The sequence below is a fragment of the Perca flavescens genome, chromosome 18, assembly GCF_004354835.1.
Source record: "Perca flavescens isolate YP-PL-M2 chromosome 18, PFLA_1.0, whole genome shotgun sequence".
Classification (NCBI taxonomy): Eukaryota; Metazoa; Chordata; class Actinopteri; order Perciformes; family Percidae; genus Perca; species Perca flavescens.
The window spans coordinates 21,009,727-21,028,226 of record NC_041348.1 but is presented as its reverse complement, the minus strand read 5'-3'; the positions used below and the strand labels follow the sequence as shown (position 1 = coordinate 21,028,226).

Sequence of the window (18,500 nt, the reverse complement as noted above, 5' to 3'; positions counted from 1 at the left end):
AAAATAATGCTAGAATTATCTTTAACCAGAACATGCATGTATTTAAGTTTGACTAACACTGAAGTTCCTATACCTTTGAAATACTTCACAGTCATCATTAAAACGTTCGGACATTTGGATCCTGGGTGGCAAGCTCATCCCAGCTCCTGCTAATAGTACTAACTATCCAAAGTCTTCTATGTAAATCATTTATACTACTGTGTTTTGTAATATTAAAGAGAAATTGATTTCTTGAAAAGGTACATGTCATGAGTCATCACATATGGATGACTCACCTTTGATGTCCAGGACCAGATCAGAGGTGGGGGTGTAGGCGATAAAGCCCTCAGGGGTGATGCTCCACAGGTGGATTTGGTTGTCGGGCTCTGGAGTGAGACCCACGCGGCTTCCTGCTATCGTTACACTACCACTGGGACTCAGGCAGCACTCCTCCAGCAGCTGGAAACACAGGGAGAGGTGCTCAGTACTTTTTTTTTTTTTTTTTTTTTTTAGTATGGATTGGCCAGTGTTTAACATTTAATCTAACAGTCTATTATTTAATCGTGGGGTATAAACTTTATACCGATAAATAGACCAGTGTTAAAGGGATATGCTACCGTTTGTTGAAATAGGGCTTATCAAGGTCTCCCCTAGCTGTAGATAAGTGGGCCAACGCATTTCTTGTCTCAGTGCAAGTAATTAGGTTGTTTTTTACTCACAGCACAACATGCTAACCGGCAACATAGGATTCCATTCACTACGCTAAGCTAACTAGTGGTGGCGCTGCCGGTGTTGCACCGGACTAAAACAATGCGTGCACAAAAAAATGCGTTGGCCCACCTATCTACAGCTAGGGGAGACCGTGATAAGCCCTATTTCAACAAACGGTGGCGTATCCCTTTAAGTATGATATGGGAGGTTTGTGCCTAAAAATAGTGTTGAGTATCCTTTTGTTTGAACCTCAGTAATATTTATTTTGTTATAGTTTGAGTCTGTAGTATTAGTCGTTTGTTTGACAAATTCTGATTAGATTTATGAATTTGTGTGTCTAGAGACTGCAGCACTTTTTGTACCTGTTGATCACCTCTGCTTTAAACAAAGCTTGCTCATTCATAACACTGTTCACAGGCTTTGTAGTAGTATAATGATGGCGGCAGCAGTACCTTGCAGTGGAGATGTCCATTCTGGTAGAACCAGATCTGCTCAAATTCACCAGTCTCTTCTGCTTCTTGGATCCGCAGCAGTTTGACATCATCCAAATCGCCGGTCACTGACATCATGAGCCCCGTTTGTCTGTTCCTTAAACGGAAGTGCACTCGCTTCTACTCAGAAAATACACATGACCAAACGCTCAGTGCTTCAGCTCCGTGAATAACAGGGTTCATAATTCTTAAAGAGATGTTAACGTACAAAATCTATTTGTGTCATTTTCTAAACTAAGTTTGAGCTTTACAGAATGAAAACCATGCTTTAAAATGCATCTAAATTCAGCTCCACACAAACTGACAAAAATCTAAATTCAAGGTGAGTAATTTTGAAAGTAAGAAATTATGTTCTCCACCATATAATTACATTTTGATTATGCCTCAATAATGACTACCAGCTGCTGCAAAGGTCCTAACTATAATAATGTTACATTTAGCTACGATAAGTAGGCTGTTGAGGCTTGCACTGTGTAGCATGTTCAGTCATATCCATCAAATGACAGCTGCCTTTTTTAGTGAGTACTGTTTGAACAGGAAATTAATTAAATTGTTTTTGTTCCTTCCAGTCAAGACAACCTGACACAGCTGTTCAAACTGAAAGTAGATCACGGTAGGTCCGATGTACATGTACAAAACATTTAGAAGTGTAATAATACTTCCGCTATTGTGGTGTACAGACTTTCTAATGCATACAAGTGAAAGATCTGCCCATTGTGTAGCGCCCGAATGTACCTGTAAAAGAGGGCGGAGGGATCCAATTTTCTGCCAGCTGCTGAACTTGCGCCAATCAGGCACCTCCCCAGGTTTTAGCAAAATCTGAGGACCCCGATAGTTGATTCCCTCATATAATACCCACCTGGTGATAGAGAAAAGACAAAAACACAGTCAAGTTTTACATCAGCTAAAAAGTAGTCTATATACTTGACGTTCCACTTCCGGGATTGCTCCGATGCCGCAGTAAATTCCGCCGGATGCATTTGTTTTCAGTTTCCTTCCGCTTTCTTTGTGTTGGATGTTTAAACTCTGGTGGATCTGTGAGGACTATGGTTAACTGCTCCTCAGAGCTCTGCATGGTAAATGGAGACAGCTAGCTAGACTATCTGTCCAATCTGAGTTTTTTCTCGCACGACTATTTTGCAGCGGCTCCGTGCGGAGCTTAGAGCCCCCCAATGACGATTGGGACTGGTTTGAATGAAACCAGGACTACTTCCTACTCACCTTTTCTCAGTTCAGTCAAATATATATACTGTTTAAAAGTGTCCTGTTTCCTATATATAGAATTTGGGCTATTTTGGTTTTTAAATTCATGTATTATTTTTCATTTTAACAATCTGCATGGACAAGGAGAACAATGCCTTTCATGTTAATTTCTTTCATTCCTCTTCTTGGCCTTTATTTTCATAGGACAGATGAAGACATGAAGGGGGAGGGTGAGAGGGGGAACAACGTGCAGCAAAAGGCCGCGGGTCGGAGTCGAACCCGTAGCCGCTGTGTCGAGGAGTAAACCTCTATATATGGGCACCTGCTCTACCAGGTGAGCTACCCAGGCGCACAAGCAAATTTCAACTGTAGAAAAGATGTTGATCAAATAAAGGTAAAATAAAAAAAGAAATACATCTAAATACTCATTATATAAACCCAGGCTACTGGTATCGCAATGCTGTTAGGAAGTTAAAACAAAGTCTTTTGACTTGCAGTTATGTTTACGAGACCTCTCTTCCATGAAGCACTGTGCCAAAGGTAATCTTCTAAAATGTGTCAACTTCACGACCATCAATTTCTCTGTGACACTATGAAATGTTGCTTTTAACTCTCAATGGCCCTGTTGTTTGGCTGATTGCCCGTCTCTCCTGCAGTGGGAATGTGCCACTGCAGAGACAGCTCTGGCTCACTGTGAACCCTTTATTTCCTCAGCATCGGTTCACACCTCCAGTCTGAATCTCACACATCAGCAGCAGGTTTCCATCATTACTCCATCTGTCAGTACTGTCATACAAAAGATTTACGGACGCTGCACTCAGCATCCATTTAATTTGAATCTATAAAACACCATGCCTGAGCATACATGCCAAAACTGCAGCCTATACAGTCTTAAACAAAAAATAAGTCCAGGAAGCCAGCTTCACTACCTGGATAACACACTTGCTTAGACAGACAACCTCAGCGTTGCTTCTTTTATTATCTCTGAATCCTTTATCTTTAAGTTTAAGTACCTTGCTTTGTCTGTTGAGATTAATCTCTCTTTAAAACGCCTAACTGTGAGTCATTAGTGGCACACTACATGGGTGTGGTTTGCCACAAACAAAGAAATAAGTTTGTTTTGGCACATCGACTTGGCAGTTGATAACTTTGGAATTTGAAAGAAATTAAAAAGAGATTAAAAGACAACAGGGATTTATCAGGGAGAATCAATAGGGGGTAAAATTAAGGATATTATTCTTTTTCACATGTTCCTAGCAGAGACCATGGTTTTTACAGCACAGACACAGACACAGACACACACACACACACACACACACACACACACACACACACACACACACACACACACACACACACACACACACACACACACACACACACACACACACACACACACACACACACAGTTATGCATGAACCTGTCAAACTCACACCAAGAGGAGAACTTGGTGACAGCCGAGTAGCTGCTTTTCCTACAGAGCAAGTTACCACAGAGCAGATGTAATGTACTCACATGCCTCCTTCCACCAGCACAGACTGGACTCTGGTGCAGCCTCCAGCCAGCTGGAGGTTGACTGATCCATCTGTCAGAACCACCCTCTTCCCCCACAGACCACACCGCTCAAACAGAGTGATGGATGGCAGTGAAAACTCCTGCCGAGCATGAGGGAAAGAGAGAGAGAGATAGTGTATTAAGGAATGGGGTGGGCGGAGAGTTGCAGGTTATGTCAGGTTGAAGTTATTTTGAGTTCCCATGGAAACGGACTGCACTCACACTTTTGTGCTTCATGCCATTTGTTTCCATCTGTAACAGCTGGGTTGTTTTCTAAATGGACACTCATGTTGTAGATCAGCATCAGTGACTTATTTTAACTTTTACTTTTTATGATTTACCTTGCATTGTCTAAAATTAGAGAGGCTACTTGCCTGGAAAGAGTTGTCGGTTACAACACTAAATAAAGTTTTATTAATATTAACATGTATCAATAAATTAGACTTTTATCGACCAAAAATTGTCTCTTTATTCAAAGAACGCCATTCCATAAAAGTACAGTCAGTTGTGTTGCAATGTGGGTAATATAGGCGCCAGGTTTTAACAAGGAAGAAGAATGTAGGGAACAAAAAATATATATGTGGTTCTACTGAATCAATTTTGATCCGTTTCGAACTGTCTATAAGTCCAAAAATGTTATAGGGTTAGGTTTCCCTACCTTTAAATCAGTCTGGCAGTCCAACATTGTAATACATCTTTAAAAAAAGTTAATGTCCAAATTCAAGGGTCTAATGACCAAAAATTGTGATGGACCAACCTCTAAGAGAGACTGGGCTTTAAAAGTGTTAAAATAGTTAAAACAGAAAATAAACTTACAAAGCCAACAGTCTGTAGTGACAGGATGGAGCAGCTCGCATTAACACATCCCATTGCTCTCAGGTCTGGGTAGCTCCCCACTTCTAACACATACATCCTTCCAGTGAAGTCCTGGCCCTCAAATGCCAGCCAGCTGAAATCACACACACGCACGCACACACACACACACACACACACACACACACACACACACACACACACAAACACACAAATACACAAGGAGCAAAGACGAGACTCGTGTTCTAGATTAATGAAGAAATATGATCAACATTTAAAATTATTTGCATAATGTAGGTGCCACATTTTTAATTACATGCTGGCACAGCAAGTTTCAATGTTCTGGTTGTCAACATCGACAACAGGCTGAACTGGAAAATCAACAGCACTGCTGTTTACAAGAAGAGGATGAGCAGACTCTATTTTCTGAGGAAACTGAGATCCTTCAACGTGCACAGCATAATGTTGGAGATGTTCTACCAGTCTGTTGTGGCCAGCGCTCTGTTCTCCTCCGCCATCTGCTGGGGCAGCAGCATCGGAGCCAGCGACACAAATACAAACTGAAAAAACTGATCAGGAAGGCTGGCTCCGGAATTAGTTGCATTTTAAGCTGTGGTGGAGGGGAGGTCACTGAACAAATGGTTATCTATCACAGATAACCCCGACCACCCCCCCCCCCACTGGTCCAACATAGGAGCACCTTCTCCAAGAGGCTCCAACAGCTTCGTTGTCGCATGGACCGCTACAAGAAATCATTCCTACCACAGGCAATAAAACTTTTTAACACCTCATCACTGGGTGCTAGATAAGACTCTTAGACATCACATCTGCGTGCAACTTGCACAATAGGTTTATCTTTATCATTACTAGTTAAGCAGTTGTACATTTTGTATTCCCAACTTGTATATATTTTAAATATTTGTTCTTGTATTCTATCTATTATTATTTCATGTATATTGTATCCTAGTAATTCAGGTATATTCTGTGCTGTGTGGCTGATATTTTGCTGCTGTAACACTTTAATTTCCCATTTTTGGGATCAATATCTATCTATCTATCTATCTATCTATCTATCTATCTATCTATCTATCTATCTATAAAACTTTATTGCAGACCCAGGTCCATACAAACACACAATACAGCATAAAAACATAAAAGAGATACAAAAATACACAACAACTACACATCAACCCATAGGATATACAGGCTATTGCACCAATGCTGTCTTAACCTGGAAGTGTATCTATATCAGCTTTTCACAGGGCTGACTAAAGCTTCAATTATGTGGTTCTCTGACTTGTCCAGTCGACACATGAAACTAAACATCAGCTGTCTTAAGAGTGCCTCACAGGTTGGCACTCTAGTGGACACAAACAAATGACTGGCACTATGCCACCTAGGGACACGGAGCAGCAGCCTCATTGCATCATTGTATGCTACCTTAAGCCTCTTCATACTTTTTTTCTTATAGTTAGACCACAATTGAGCAGTGTATAGCGGTGTGATGTAAGTTCTAAACAAAGAACACTTCACAGAATCAGAGCATATGGAAAACTTCCTTATAAGCATGTTAGCTTGAGAGTACAGCGCTGTCGGTAAAGGTCTTTGTCATCTGTCCAGTCATCAGATATGACATGACCTAAATATTTAATTTCCTCACACACAGTAAGAGGACTACCTGACAAATAAAAGGTCGGAAAAATTGATTTCCTGTCCTCATCACTTCTAACTATCATAGGGGCACCTCTATCTAGCAATCGATAATTGTCAATACTATTGACCTTACCAACCTTGTCTTTAAGCACAGGTACTAACATTACAGACATTATAGCATTTGGCAGAACACCATGAACCAGACAACCATTAAAGTAGAGATGTTCCGATACCCCTCTCCGTGAACCATCACCTTATCGTGGTGGAGAGGTTTGTGTGTCTCTGTGAACCTGAGGGCTGTGTTGTCTGGAGCTTTGTGCTCCTGGTAGGGTCTCCCAAGGCAAAGTGGTCTCAGGTGAGGGGCCAGACAAAGAATGGTTCAAAAACCCCAATGAAAAAGCTAAGCAGAGATGGAGTGACCCTGCCCGGAGGAAGCCCGGGGCCCCGCCTGGAGCCAGGCCCAGACGGTGGGCTCGTCGGCGAGCGCCTGGTGGCCGGGTTGCCACGGGAGCCCGCCGGGCACAGCCCGAACAAGCTACGTGGCAACTCCCTCTCCATCCCATGGGCCCACCACCTGTGGGAGGAACCGTTGGGGTCGGGTGCGATGCCACATGGGTGGCAGTGAAGGTCAGGGGCCTCGACGGACCAGACCCGGGCAGCAGACGCTGGCTCTGGGGACGTGGAACGTCACCTCTCTGTGGGGAAGGAGCCGGAACTGGTGCGGGAGGTGGAGCGCTACCGGTTAGATCTGGTGGGGCTTACCTCACGCACAGTCTTGGTTCTGGAACCATACTCCTGGATAGGGGTTGGACTCTTTTCTTCTCCGGAGTTGCCCAGGGTGTGAGGCGCCGGGCGGGTGTGGGGATACTCACAAGCCCCGGCTGAGCGCCGCTGTGTTGGAGTTTACCCCGTGGGACGAGAGGGTCGCCTCCCACGCCTGCGGGTTGTGGGGGAAAACTCTGACTGTTGTTTGTGCATATGCACCAAACAGGAGTTCGGAGTATTCGGCCTTCTTGAGACCTTGACTGGAGTCCTGCATGGGGCTCCAGTGGGGGACTCCATTGTTCTGCTGGGGGACTTCAACGCACACGTGGGCAATGATGGAGACACCTGGAGGCGTGATTGGGAGGAACGGCCTCCCTGATCTAAACCAGAGTGGTTGTTTGTTGTTGGACTTCTGTGCAAGTCATGGATTGTCTATAACGAACACCATGTTCGAACATAGGGATGCTCATAAGTGTACCTGGTACCAGAGCACCCTAGGCCAAGGTCAATGATCGATTTCATAATCGTTTCATCTGATCTGAGGCCGTATGTTTTGGACACTCGGGTGAAGAGAGGGGCAGAGCTGTCAACCGATCACCATCTGGTGGTGAGTTGGGTCAGAGGGTGGGGAAGACTCTGGACAGACCTGGTAAGCCCAAACGTGTAGTGCGGGTAAATTGGGAACGTCTGGAGGAGGCCCCTGTCCAACAGACTTTCAACTCACACCTCCGGGCGGAGCTTTTCGCATCCCTGTGGAGGCTGGGGGCATTGAACCCGAGTGGACAATGTTCAAAGTTTCCATTGCTGAAGCTGCAGCGAGGAGCTGTGGTCTTAGGGTCTTAGGTGCCTCAAGGGGCGGTAACCCACGAACACCGTGGTGGACAACGGTGGTCAGGGAAGCCGTCCGACTGAAGAAGGAGTCTTTCCGGGATATGTTATCCCGGAGGACTCGGAGGCAGTTGCAGGGTACCGAAGGGGCCGAAGGGCTGCAGCCTCTGCCGTGAAAGAGGCAAAGCAGCGGGTGTGGGAGAAGTTTGGAGAAGACATGGAGAAGGACTTTCGGTCGGCACCAAAGTGCTTCTGGAAAACTGTTCGCCACCTCAGGAGGGGAAGGGGGAACCATCCAAGCTGTGTACAGTAAGGATGGGACACTGTTGACCTCAACTGAGGAGGTAATAGGGCGGTGGAAGGAGCACTTTGAGGAACTCCTGAATCCGACTAATACGCCCTCTATGTTAGAGGCAGAGCTGGAGGATAATGGGGGATTGTCGTTGATTTCCCAGGCGGAAGTCACTGATGTAGTCAAACAACTACACAGTGGCAAAGCCCCGGGGATTGATGAGATCCGTCCAGAAATGCTCAAGGCTCTGGGTGTGGAGGGGCTGTCCTGGTTGACACGCCTTTTCAACATTGCGTGGAAGTCTGGGACGGTGCCAAAGGAGTGGCAGACTGGGGTGGTGGTTCCCCTTTTTAAAAAGGGGGACCAGAGGGTGTGTGCCAATTATAGGGGTATCACACTTCTCAGCCTCCCTGGTAAAGTCTACTCCAAGGTGCTGGAAAGGAGGGTTCGCCAATAGTCGAACCTCGGGTTGAGGAGGAACAATGCGGATTCCGTCCTGGTCGTGGAACAACGGACCAGCTCTTCACTCGCAAGGATCCTGGAGGGAGCCTGGGAGTATGCCCAACCGGGTCTACATGTGTTTTGTGGATTTGGAGAAGGCGTGGCGACCGGGTCCCCGGGAGATACTGTGGGAGGTGCTGCGGGAGTATGGGGTGAGGGGGTCTCTTCTCAGGGCCATCCAATCTCTGTACAACCAAAGCGAGAGCTGTGTCCGGGTTCTCGGTAGTAAGTCGGACTCGTTTCAGGTGAGGGTTGGCCTCCGCCAGGGCTGCGCTTTGTCACCAATCCTGTTTGTAGTATTTATGGACAGGATATCGAGGCGTAGTCGGGTGGGGAGGGGTTGCAGTTTGGTGGGCTGGGGATCTCATCGCTGCTCTTTGCAGATGATGTGGTCCTGATGGCATCATCGGCCTGCGACCTTCAGCACTCACTGGATCGGTTCGCAACCGAGTGTGAAGCGGTTGGGATGAGGATCAGCACCTCTAAATCTGAGGCCATGGTTCTCAGCAGGAAACCGATGGAATGCCTTCTCCAGGTAGGGAATGAGTCCTTACCCCAAGTGAAGGAGTTCAAGTACCTTGGGGTTGTGTTCGCGAGTGAGGGACAATGGAGCGGGAGATTGGTCGGAGAATCGGGCGCAGCGGGTGCGGTATTGCATTCAATCTATCGCACCGCTGTGACGAAAAGAGAGCTTAGCCAGAAGGCAAAGCTCTCGATCTACCGGGTCAGTTTTCGTTCCTACCCTCACCTATGGTCATGAAGGCTGGGTCATGACCGAAAGAACGAGATCCAGGGTACAAGCGGCTGAAATGGGTTTCCTCAGGAGGGTGGCTGGCGTCTCCCTTAGAGATAGGGGTGAGAAGCTCACTCATCCGTGAGGAGCTCGGAGTAGAGCCGCTGCTCCTTTGCGTCGAAAGGAGCCAGTTGAGGTGGTTCGGGCATCTGGTAAGGATGCCCCCTGGGCGCCTCCCTAGGGAGGTGTTCCAGGCACGTCCAGCTGGGAGGAGGCCTCGGGGAAGACCCAGGACTAGGTGGAGGGATTATATCTCCAACCTGGCCTGGGAACGCCGATCCCCAGTCGGAGCTGGTTAATGTTGCTCGGGAAAGGGAAGTTTGGGGTCCCCTGCTGGAGCTGCTCCCCCCGCGACCCGACACCGGATAAGCGGACGAAGATGGATGGATGGGATGGATGTTCCGATACCGATACCAGTATCGGTATCGGCTCAGATACTGCCTAAAACGCTGGTATCGGTATCGGGAAGTACTGGAGTTTATGCACCGATCCGATACCACGTAATAAAGCCCTAAAGAAAATCTACATTAAAGTAGTTTATTTATGTTCTTTTTCCGTTGACTGACTGTCAAACTGGAGAATAAAAGAAAGTTCTGGGGCATTCATTGTTTGTGTTTGTTCATGTTTCACAAAGAGTTTAACCTGAGCCAGACCGACAACAAAGATAGAAATCATATCACATCCATACAGGGATAGTAGTATACAGTTGTTAAAACATAATGAAATATATGACACTCTGGTATCGGATCGGTACTCGGTATCGGCTGATACGCAAGTTCAGGTATCGGAATCGGTATCGGGAAGCAAAAAAGTGGTATCGGGCAATCTCTACATTAAAGCACATGGAAAGCAGAGGGCAGAGCTTATGGCTGGCATATTTTAGATGTTCTGCAGTAATACAATCCATACCGCAGGCTTTATTGTTATCCAACATATGAATAGCATCATAAATGTCTAATGCCCTAACAATCATATCTGCTGAGAAATCAATATGTTCATGATTGATTTTAACTGAATTACTTTTAAGACAATTAAAAAGGTCACTGTAGTGCTTACGCCAAAGCTCAGCTATTTTTTCTGGGCCACCAACCCCTTCAATATCAACCGGTAAGGTTGTTTTATTATTATTCATTACTTTAACCTCCTTCCAAAAGTCATCAAGGTTATTATTCTGTAGCTTTCTAGCTAACGAGTCTGCGCTCATCGTGTTTTCATTTTTCTTAATAAAACGGAGTGCATACTTAACTTTAGCATTTGTCAATTTTTTCCTATCCAACAATACCCCATTTCTAGGCCTACCTGCCTCTGACCAGAGTCTAAAGGCCTCTCTTGCCTCAGCATACTGCTCAGCCACAAACTCATTGCACCCAGGTCTGATGTTAAGTACCTTACATTTACCTTTACAAAAGGGTTCACTAGAAGCATTAAGACATTTCACAATAACATCATACATGGCACAAAGTTTTTCAGCATGTTGCACATCCTTACAATTCATATCTGAACACATTAGGGCCTCATGAGGCAGGGCAATATTATTTAAGAGACTTTCCGTTTGCAGTGAATATCCAGCCACCACCTCTTTGCTCAGTTTTGACCAGTCCAGTTTATTTCTGGACAGCAAAGGAACATTCTCAACATCTATCAGTGCAGCAATAGGTATGTGATCAGAGGTAGCAAGTTCATAACAAATCTCTACATTACTCAGTGAGGCATGCGCATCAACTGTGGTCACAATATGGTCCAGCCAAGATGTTGTGTGCCACGCTTCACTAACGTAGGTAAAACTTGTGTCAGGCAACTGAGCTTTACTTGATAAAATTAATTTAGACTCATTACAAAACTTCTGCAGGTGTGCTGCAAATAAGGATTTGCTATCAGACATGTCAGCATTAAAATCACCCATAACATAGACACAGGATGAGCTGTTATCCTCTATGAATGAATGAATAAAAGCTAACCTGTTCAGAAATTCATCCTCATGCTCATATGATTCATACGGTGTATAAATATTTAAAATAATACATTTCTTTTCATTACAATTACATTCTAGTCCAACTGCCCAGTCAACATTTAGACGCACCACCTTCACCATTGAGTCATATTTGATGTTCCACAGTATGGCTACACCACCAGCTATCCTACCTCGAGCCAGCCTCATACTGAGGTCGGTAGTGGACTCTCCAGCCCCATGGAAGTTCATGTGTATAGTGTTCAACTTATCTAAATCTTGTTTTGCCAGCCAGGTTTCTTGCAGGCATAGAATATCACATTCATCCAGCAATGTGTCCACAACCAGACGCCTTGATCTATCAGTAGCAGTTTGTCCTACTCGCAGTCCGCGAGTGTTGTATGAAACAACACGCATTTAATGTTTTTATTTGCTCCCAACGGAGCAGCTGGCCTTCATCCCATCCTCGCCCACACATCCATCCATCTATCTATCTATCTATCTATCTATCTATCTATCTATCTATCTATCTATCTATCTATCTATCCATCCATCCATCTATCTATCTATACTATGTTAGGTCCTATGTTTGAGGTTGAACAGCATACTGTGTTAACATATGCACAGAACTTAGCAATATATCAAATGAATATACCACATCATCAAAAATATAAGATGCACAGTGAATGACTAACTGCTGCCATATGGGACATTTTCTAAGTAAGTGGAGCAGTGACAGCCTGTAGCAGATCCTGAGTTCCAGAGATTCTTTTGTAATATGAGCAACATGCAGCTACAATTTTATCAAATTACTTTTGGGAAATCCAACCGGGGCTATTCCTAAAATCTGCTCTTGCAGAATGGTGCGGTCTTTCAAGCATCAATAATTCAACATCTATCATCACTCACATCAACCGCAGCAATATTTTGTCCATAGTGTGCAATATTACTAACCTTCCAGCCAGAACCTTGCACGAGGCCACAGAAACACCATCCTGCAGGGAGGCCACACTGTCCTCCAGAGGGAGGACAGAGCCTTGAAAACCTGGTTCAGAGAAAAGCTGCACCTGGGGAACACACAGCAAGACAATAGGCCTGAAACATTGAACTCTGAGTCTCTCACACACTTCATCAGATACGACGGACACTATCTCAGCAAGAATAGATGTGTTCTTTCATCCTTGTCAATCGCCTACCTTAAACTTGACTGTGTTCTCAAAATCATCCTGAAACCACACACAAAAGAAAGTAATCAGAAAATGGCATTATTACATATTACTATAAAACAATGACAAAAATGACCATTATTTCTTTGCTTTATAATTTAAGATAATTTATGAACTGTATTATTGGTCTTTTAAGACAGGATTTTATTTTACTGCATTTAGCCACTTAACTCAAATGTAGCTGCAACACTGCAGTAGACCTTGCATGGAATCTAGAGTCTGTTTGTCATCATCTGATTTGAAATCCAAGTGGCCTCATGATGACTCACCTTTGTGATTTAAGATGTTTTCACTTTAAGTCTTATGATTCTCCGCACGGATACATGTACTCTTCCTTTGCCTGTGACTCATTCTCGCAAAGATTATCTAATGTATAAAGGTCTGTCTGTCCCCCCAGAGATTCCTGCTGTCCATGTTAAATTTTGATTTGGTCACAAGCATGAGCGTTGTGACTGGTCACATGCAATGGAAGCACTTGGTTAACCAAACTGGGACTATCAGGGGAAGTGAGAATAAAGGCAAACACTTTGATATTGCAAAATTGCACAATTATGAATTAGGGCTGGGCGATATGGACCAAAAGTCATATCCCGATATATTTTGGCTGAATATCGATTTACGATATATATCCCGATATTTTTTCCGCAAAGTGAGAGCAAATGTTCAGTCAAAGTCAAAGCCAAATATGACATGTCACATGTAGTTTCATAGAAACCCGCTATTTCTGTGAACAGTTGCAAAATCAAATGAATAAATAATAAACAGGTTTCTTCACCTGGTTCAATGCTCAGCTGTTCAAATAATAAAATGTGAAAATAAATACTGTATAACAACAGGAGTACCCTTTTTGAAATCAAAGCTCCATAAGGTTTGTTTTAGTTTTTTTCAACGTTTTAAATTGTTAAATTTTTCTTCTACACATTTTCAGCGCTTATTTCTACGTCCCATATTTTCTAATATAGGGCTGGGCGATATAGAGAAAATCAGATATTATGATATTCTTGACCAAATACCTCAATATCGATATTGCGGCAATATATTCTTGAGTTGACAGTTGGTGCTCTCGCAAAATATCTTCACACTTATATTTTAGATAAATAATCATTAATAATAAAACAGCTAGAACAGTCTGGTAAGTTCAGAAAAGTACATCCCTTCACTGTAATGCAGCCTTTAAAACCAGGAAAAGACACTTATGTCATATCACGATATTACGATATCCAAAATCTAAGACGATATCTAGTCTCATATCACGATATCGATATAATATCGATATATCGCCCAGCCCTATTATGAATCATAGAATGGTAAAATGACAATTATTGTGATTATCTGAAGCTAATTGTGCAGCTCAAATGTTGGATGCTGCACTGATTGAACATAAAATATCACAGGTTCAAGACAATCTGTCTGATAGCTAGAGCAAAACAGCAGGTTTTTATAACTTTTGTCTGAGTCATTGTTCTTACCAGCACGACAGGCATTGCTGAGGCAACTCTGGGCTTTAGCGCCCCCCAGTCCTCTGGGCTTCCATACAGGCCTTTCTCCAGGATGTAGCACTCACCACAAAAGCCCGGCTCCTCAAACACAACCCAGCTGAGAGAGAAAACAGAAGGAGGAGAAGCATAATTACCATTTCAGACAGACATTTCAGAATTGTGTTTTCTCTGTTTCATATATTCAAATACATTCACACTGTGACACAATCAAAGTGACATTTGTCACAGTCATTTATCATGCATGTGTGTCAACAATTCTTGGTCAGAGTCCAAGTTGATAATGGCCTCCCACATGATAGTATCTCAGCAGTTATGTACTCTCTTGGCAAATTGGGCATGTCTTGAGTGGCTGTGCTAGTGTTGTTGTGGATGCCTTGGGTATTTCTAAGACAGACAGGCGCTGTGTGTCTGCATTTGTGGGCTTGTGTGTGCCACACTACAAAAAAGTCTCTCAGCAATGCAAAAACACTCTGAGCCAATCAGAGGCTCAGAAGGACGGCAGCACGACATGGGCGAGGCTGTGCAATCTAATGACAGGCTAGCAGCACAGCATGAATAACCCCTCCATGTTGCGAGAGTCCTGCCTCCTAAAGAAGGACGAAATGTTCTACTCCACATAATTTACCATTTTGTTAGCCTCTCCCATGGGTAGCAATGATCAGCATGCTTTGCATTTCATTAGTCTAATCTGAGTAATTATTCTTTTTGATTTGCTTCTGGTTTTATTTACTTCTGCATTTTTTTCAGCTGATCAAAGCACAAAGAAACGGAAATAGGGAAAATAGCCACTACTTGGAACTTCTACTTTCATATGTAATGTTACAGACGATGAGACAAAACACCATCTAAATATAAATGACATTCTTTCTTAACAGTATTCAGGGTTCTAGAAACTCCTCCACACCCAGCACTAATTTCACATTCGTTCCCAATGCGAAAGGGTGTGAGACAGCATGCTCCAAAACCAACTTACTGACAGGAAATGAGGTGTGGCAGATTGAACATTATAATGAACTAGCTTATCTGTCTCGACCTGTCAGCATGGGCGCGGCACCGTTACCTTTCTGAACAACGGCAATAAACCGCACAAGACCTCAGTGGGAATGTAGCCTGAAGTAATAATCAGGTTGAAGCATACTGTAGGAATGCATGCACTGTTCTGTTAGTTGTCCTCTGTAGAAACATACCTTACATCTAGCAATGGAAAGACAGCTCAGGAATTCGAGAATGATTCTCTTTAGCAGGAGAACTATCCATTATCTCCATTACTGCTCACACTGCAGTGAAGGTTACATATATTTATTTACATATACCCATGTAAGTATAATGTTTGTCACTTACACGCCTCCCATGACATCAATTGACTGCGTCTTCATGCCATAGCCTGTGTCATCCATGTTAATCACGGGCACTGTGAGGTCAATGTTGACGCCCAGCTCACCGAATTGTATGTCGCTGAACATTTTGAGGTGCGAAGACATGAAATCCTGCAGAGAGATTTAAAGCATAGGATGAGCATCACACCAAGATACATCACAAATGAGCAAAGTCAAACTCAACATACTTTATGGTAGTGGCTCTCAACCTTCTTTTAGTCATCCCCCCTTTGGAAGCGTCATGCCCAGTATTCCACTATAAACCAATTCCATTTTGATCAACCATTACCATAACAAAACAAGTCAAGTTGAACATTATATATACTATTATCAAAACAATGAGCTGCATGTTTCCTTTCACCCACATTTCAAGGTAAATGTTGCACAAACTACCAGAGTTTTCCAATATAAAAAAAGTCAAATCCGCCACTCTGAAAGCGAACCCTTTTTTACTGTCTGAATAAATCTTAATAACCTGGATACTTTCGCAAGTGTAAAATAACTTGTTTCTTTGTTTGGCCCACATGAATTTGATTAATTGAACTCAATTTATTATTTAAACTTAATTTTAAATTTTTCAACTTAGATGTGTGTGCCATCCTCTGTAATGGCTCAGTGCACTGTCAGAGGGTCCTGTGCCACAGTTTGAGAACCACAGGTTGGGCTAGTAAATCTATTTACCCCAAAAATTAAGCTGATATTGATTGGTTTATGAATGACTGGGCTTTTCCAAAAGTCAGCAGTGCCCACTGCTAATAATGTGAGGTTTATTCCCTTCAAAATCACAGCTTCAAAAAACAACTTTAATGCCTTTGTACATTTTTTTTTTTACTTTTATTCAACTCCATTTTTATGAATCAATTAGAAAACCTCAGAGTTTTCTCTGGTATTTACAGTAAATAAGGTCTGCTGGCTTGCTAACTATGTACACAGTCAAAAGTGTGAGTTTATGTAGAAAGTTTTGGCCTGAATTTTGCTGCTTTTACATGGATTTTCCATTCTGACAAGAATAAACTTTTATAGGAGCAACACAGAATACTTTCCATTTTTGATGACTAATTCTAACCTTCACAAACCCATGGGAGTCGAACCATAATTTAAACATTACACCACAGCTATTTCTCGTCACATACTGGTGTATTTTGAGCTTACTTTGGTCACACAAAGGTGTAGCCCAGCATGGTACTCACAGCCAGTATTGGTCGCAGTGACAGGAGCTGCTCTGAGCCTCCCCAGTCACTGCAGTCCAGGTACTCTCCTTCCTCCAGGATGTGCTGCTGGCCCTCAAACCCAGGCTCGCTGTAGCCCACCCAACTGCAAGGAAAGAAGTGCAGCCGTGTTGTTGGTTAGAGCTGTATTTATGAATCAGGACTGCATTACTTAACCTCAAATCTGGCAGCAAAGCTAATCCTGAATAAACTTTTCTCCAAGTCAAGATTACAACTTAACTTGATCCTGCGTAAGCACAGATAATTAACTGTAAGACTCACAGTCCTCCGATGATCTTTAAAGAACCCACAGAGTTCAGTTTTGTTGAGTCAAAGTTTGCTCCATCTGCAGCAACGGCGTCACTTTCACAAAAGCTGAAAATGTCACTGTCAATTTCCAAACAAGAGCCCTCAAAGCCAGGCTTCTCATACACCACAGCCTGTAATAGAGAAAGGACAAGGCTTACATCAAACATCACTCATCATTTGGTTGAGTAGACAAACTGCTATTCAATTCAGCTCTGTCCTTGTTACTATCTACCTTTTTTGAGTCTTTGTTCTCTCTGTATTTTTGTTCCAATGCACTTTTTATTCATTGAATGACACTTGATCCAAGATAGCAGGTTAACTAAAGAATAAACAAGGTTAACACTTCTTTCTAAATATACACAGTAAGTTTGAGTAATGTTAATGAATTTCTTACTGAGGTGAAAAACTCATCCTTGCATACTTCGTCTATTGAACTTTTGTGAGCACATTAGGAATGTTTCCACTAGAGTGATTTTCACTAATTGTTGATTGAGAATTCAAAACGTTAAAACTTAAAAAAAGGGCTTTAAATCTTTTATTCTGAGGTCTGAAAATGTCTGTTGCCATAAAACGCTGTGATTACACTGGGAATTCTTTGATGTTGCATCTATTTTTGTCTTGAAGTAAGATGAAAACAACACTTGACAGAAAAATTTGCCAAGGATGCAATGCACAATGCCTTTTATAAAATAGTAAGAGTTAATCATTTGGTTACTTTATAATTTGCAGATTTAAAATAATATGATATTAACATTAAGCATGTGCAAGTTAAGTAAAATGTAGACTGGTATGTCAATCCTACCTTCACTTCATTGGGATTTTCCACTTTGAAACCACCCTGGAACAGAGACATCATTATTACTAAGCATTATCTTCTCTAATTAAATGTACATTGTAAAAAAAGCGAGTCAGTCAGCTACTACGCAAATGGTTCTATTTTTATGGAAATTATGTTAATTCTGTTAAACAGTGATAGGGAGCAAAGAAAATAAATAGAATACACTAAACATGCTGACATGATCTTTTGTTCCAGTGGATAACTAATTACTGCTAGTTCTTACATTGACTGCCTATTTACAATGCAAGAGAGAGGCTAATCACATAAAGGAAACTGTCATTACAAAGTCACAATAGTGAATTATAGAATCAGGAAAATCATGAAAGCTAATTGTATCATATTAATTATACTGTGTCTTAGCAAGCATAAAGTCACTGACAGAATATGGAAAAGGAAGAGTTGAATGGAAACAAGAATAAGAGTCTAAAGTCATGGCAATTATAACTGCTAACTTTATACCTGCTACACATAAAAACTGTTTAAGGTGTTCATCTTAGGATCGGGAGTTAGCA

At 42.7% G+C, this 18,500-nt stretch overlaps 1 protein-coding gene across 4 annotated transcripts in view; it reads right to left on the bottom strand.

Moving 5' to 3' along the window:
• Window positions 1–18,500, bottom strand: part of LOC114573729 (beta/gamma crystallin domain-containing protein 1) — a 34,712-nt gene that overhangs the window by 1,153 nt on the left and 15,059 nt on the right. For all 4 annotated transcript variants that reach the window (XM_028606048.1, XM_028606047.1, XM_028606050.1 and 1 more), the window contains 12 exons: window positions 17,953–17,988; window positions 17,124–17,281; window positions 16,824–16,947; window positions 15,599–15,744; window positions 14,228–14,354; window positions 12,729–12,758; window positions 12,487–12,599; window positions 4,756–4,888; window positions 3,901–4,040; window positions 1,917–2,040; window positions 1,143–1,301; window positions 276–438 (listed from right to left, as the gene is read on the bottom strand). In XM_028606048.1, the coding sequence (XP_028461849.1) occupies window positions 276–438; window positions 1,143–1,301; window positions 1,917–2,040; window positions 3,901–4,040; window positions 4,756–4,888; window positions 12,487–12,599; window positions 12,729–12,758; window positions 14,228–14,354; window positions 15,599–15,744; window positions 16,824–16,947; window positions 17,124–17,281; window positions 17,953–17,988 (1,453 nt within the window). The remainder of the gene's footprint in view (window positions 1–275; window positions 439–1,142; window positions 1,302–1,916; window positions 2,041–3,900; window positions 4,041–4,755; window positions 4,889–12,486; window positions 12,600–12,728; window positions 12,759–14,227; window positions 14,355–15,598; window positions 15,745–16,823; window positions 16,948–17,123; window positions 17,282–17,952; window positions 17,989–18,500) is intronic.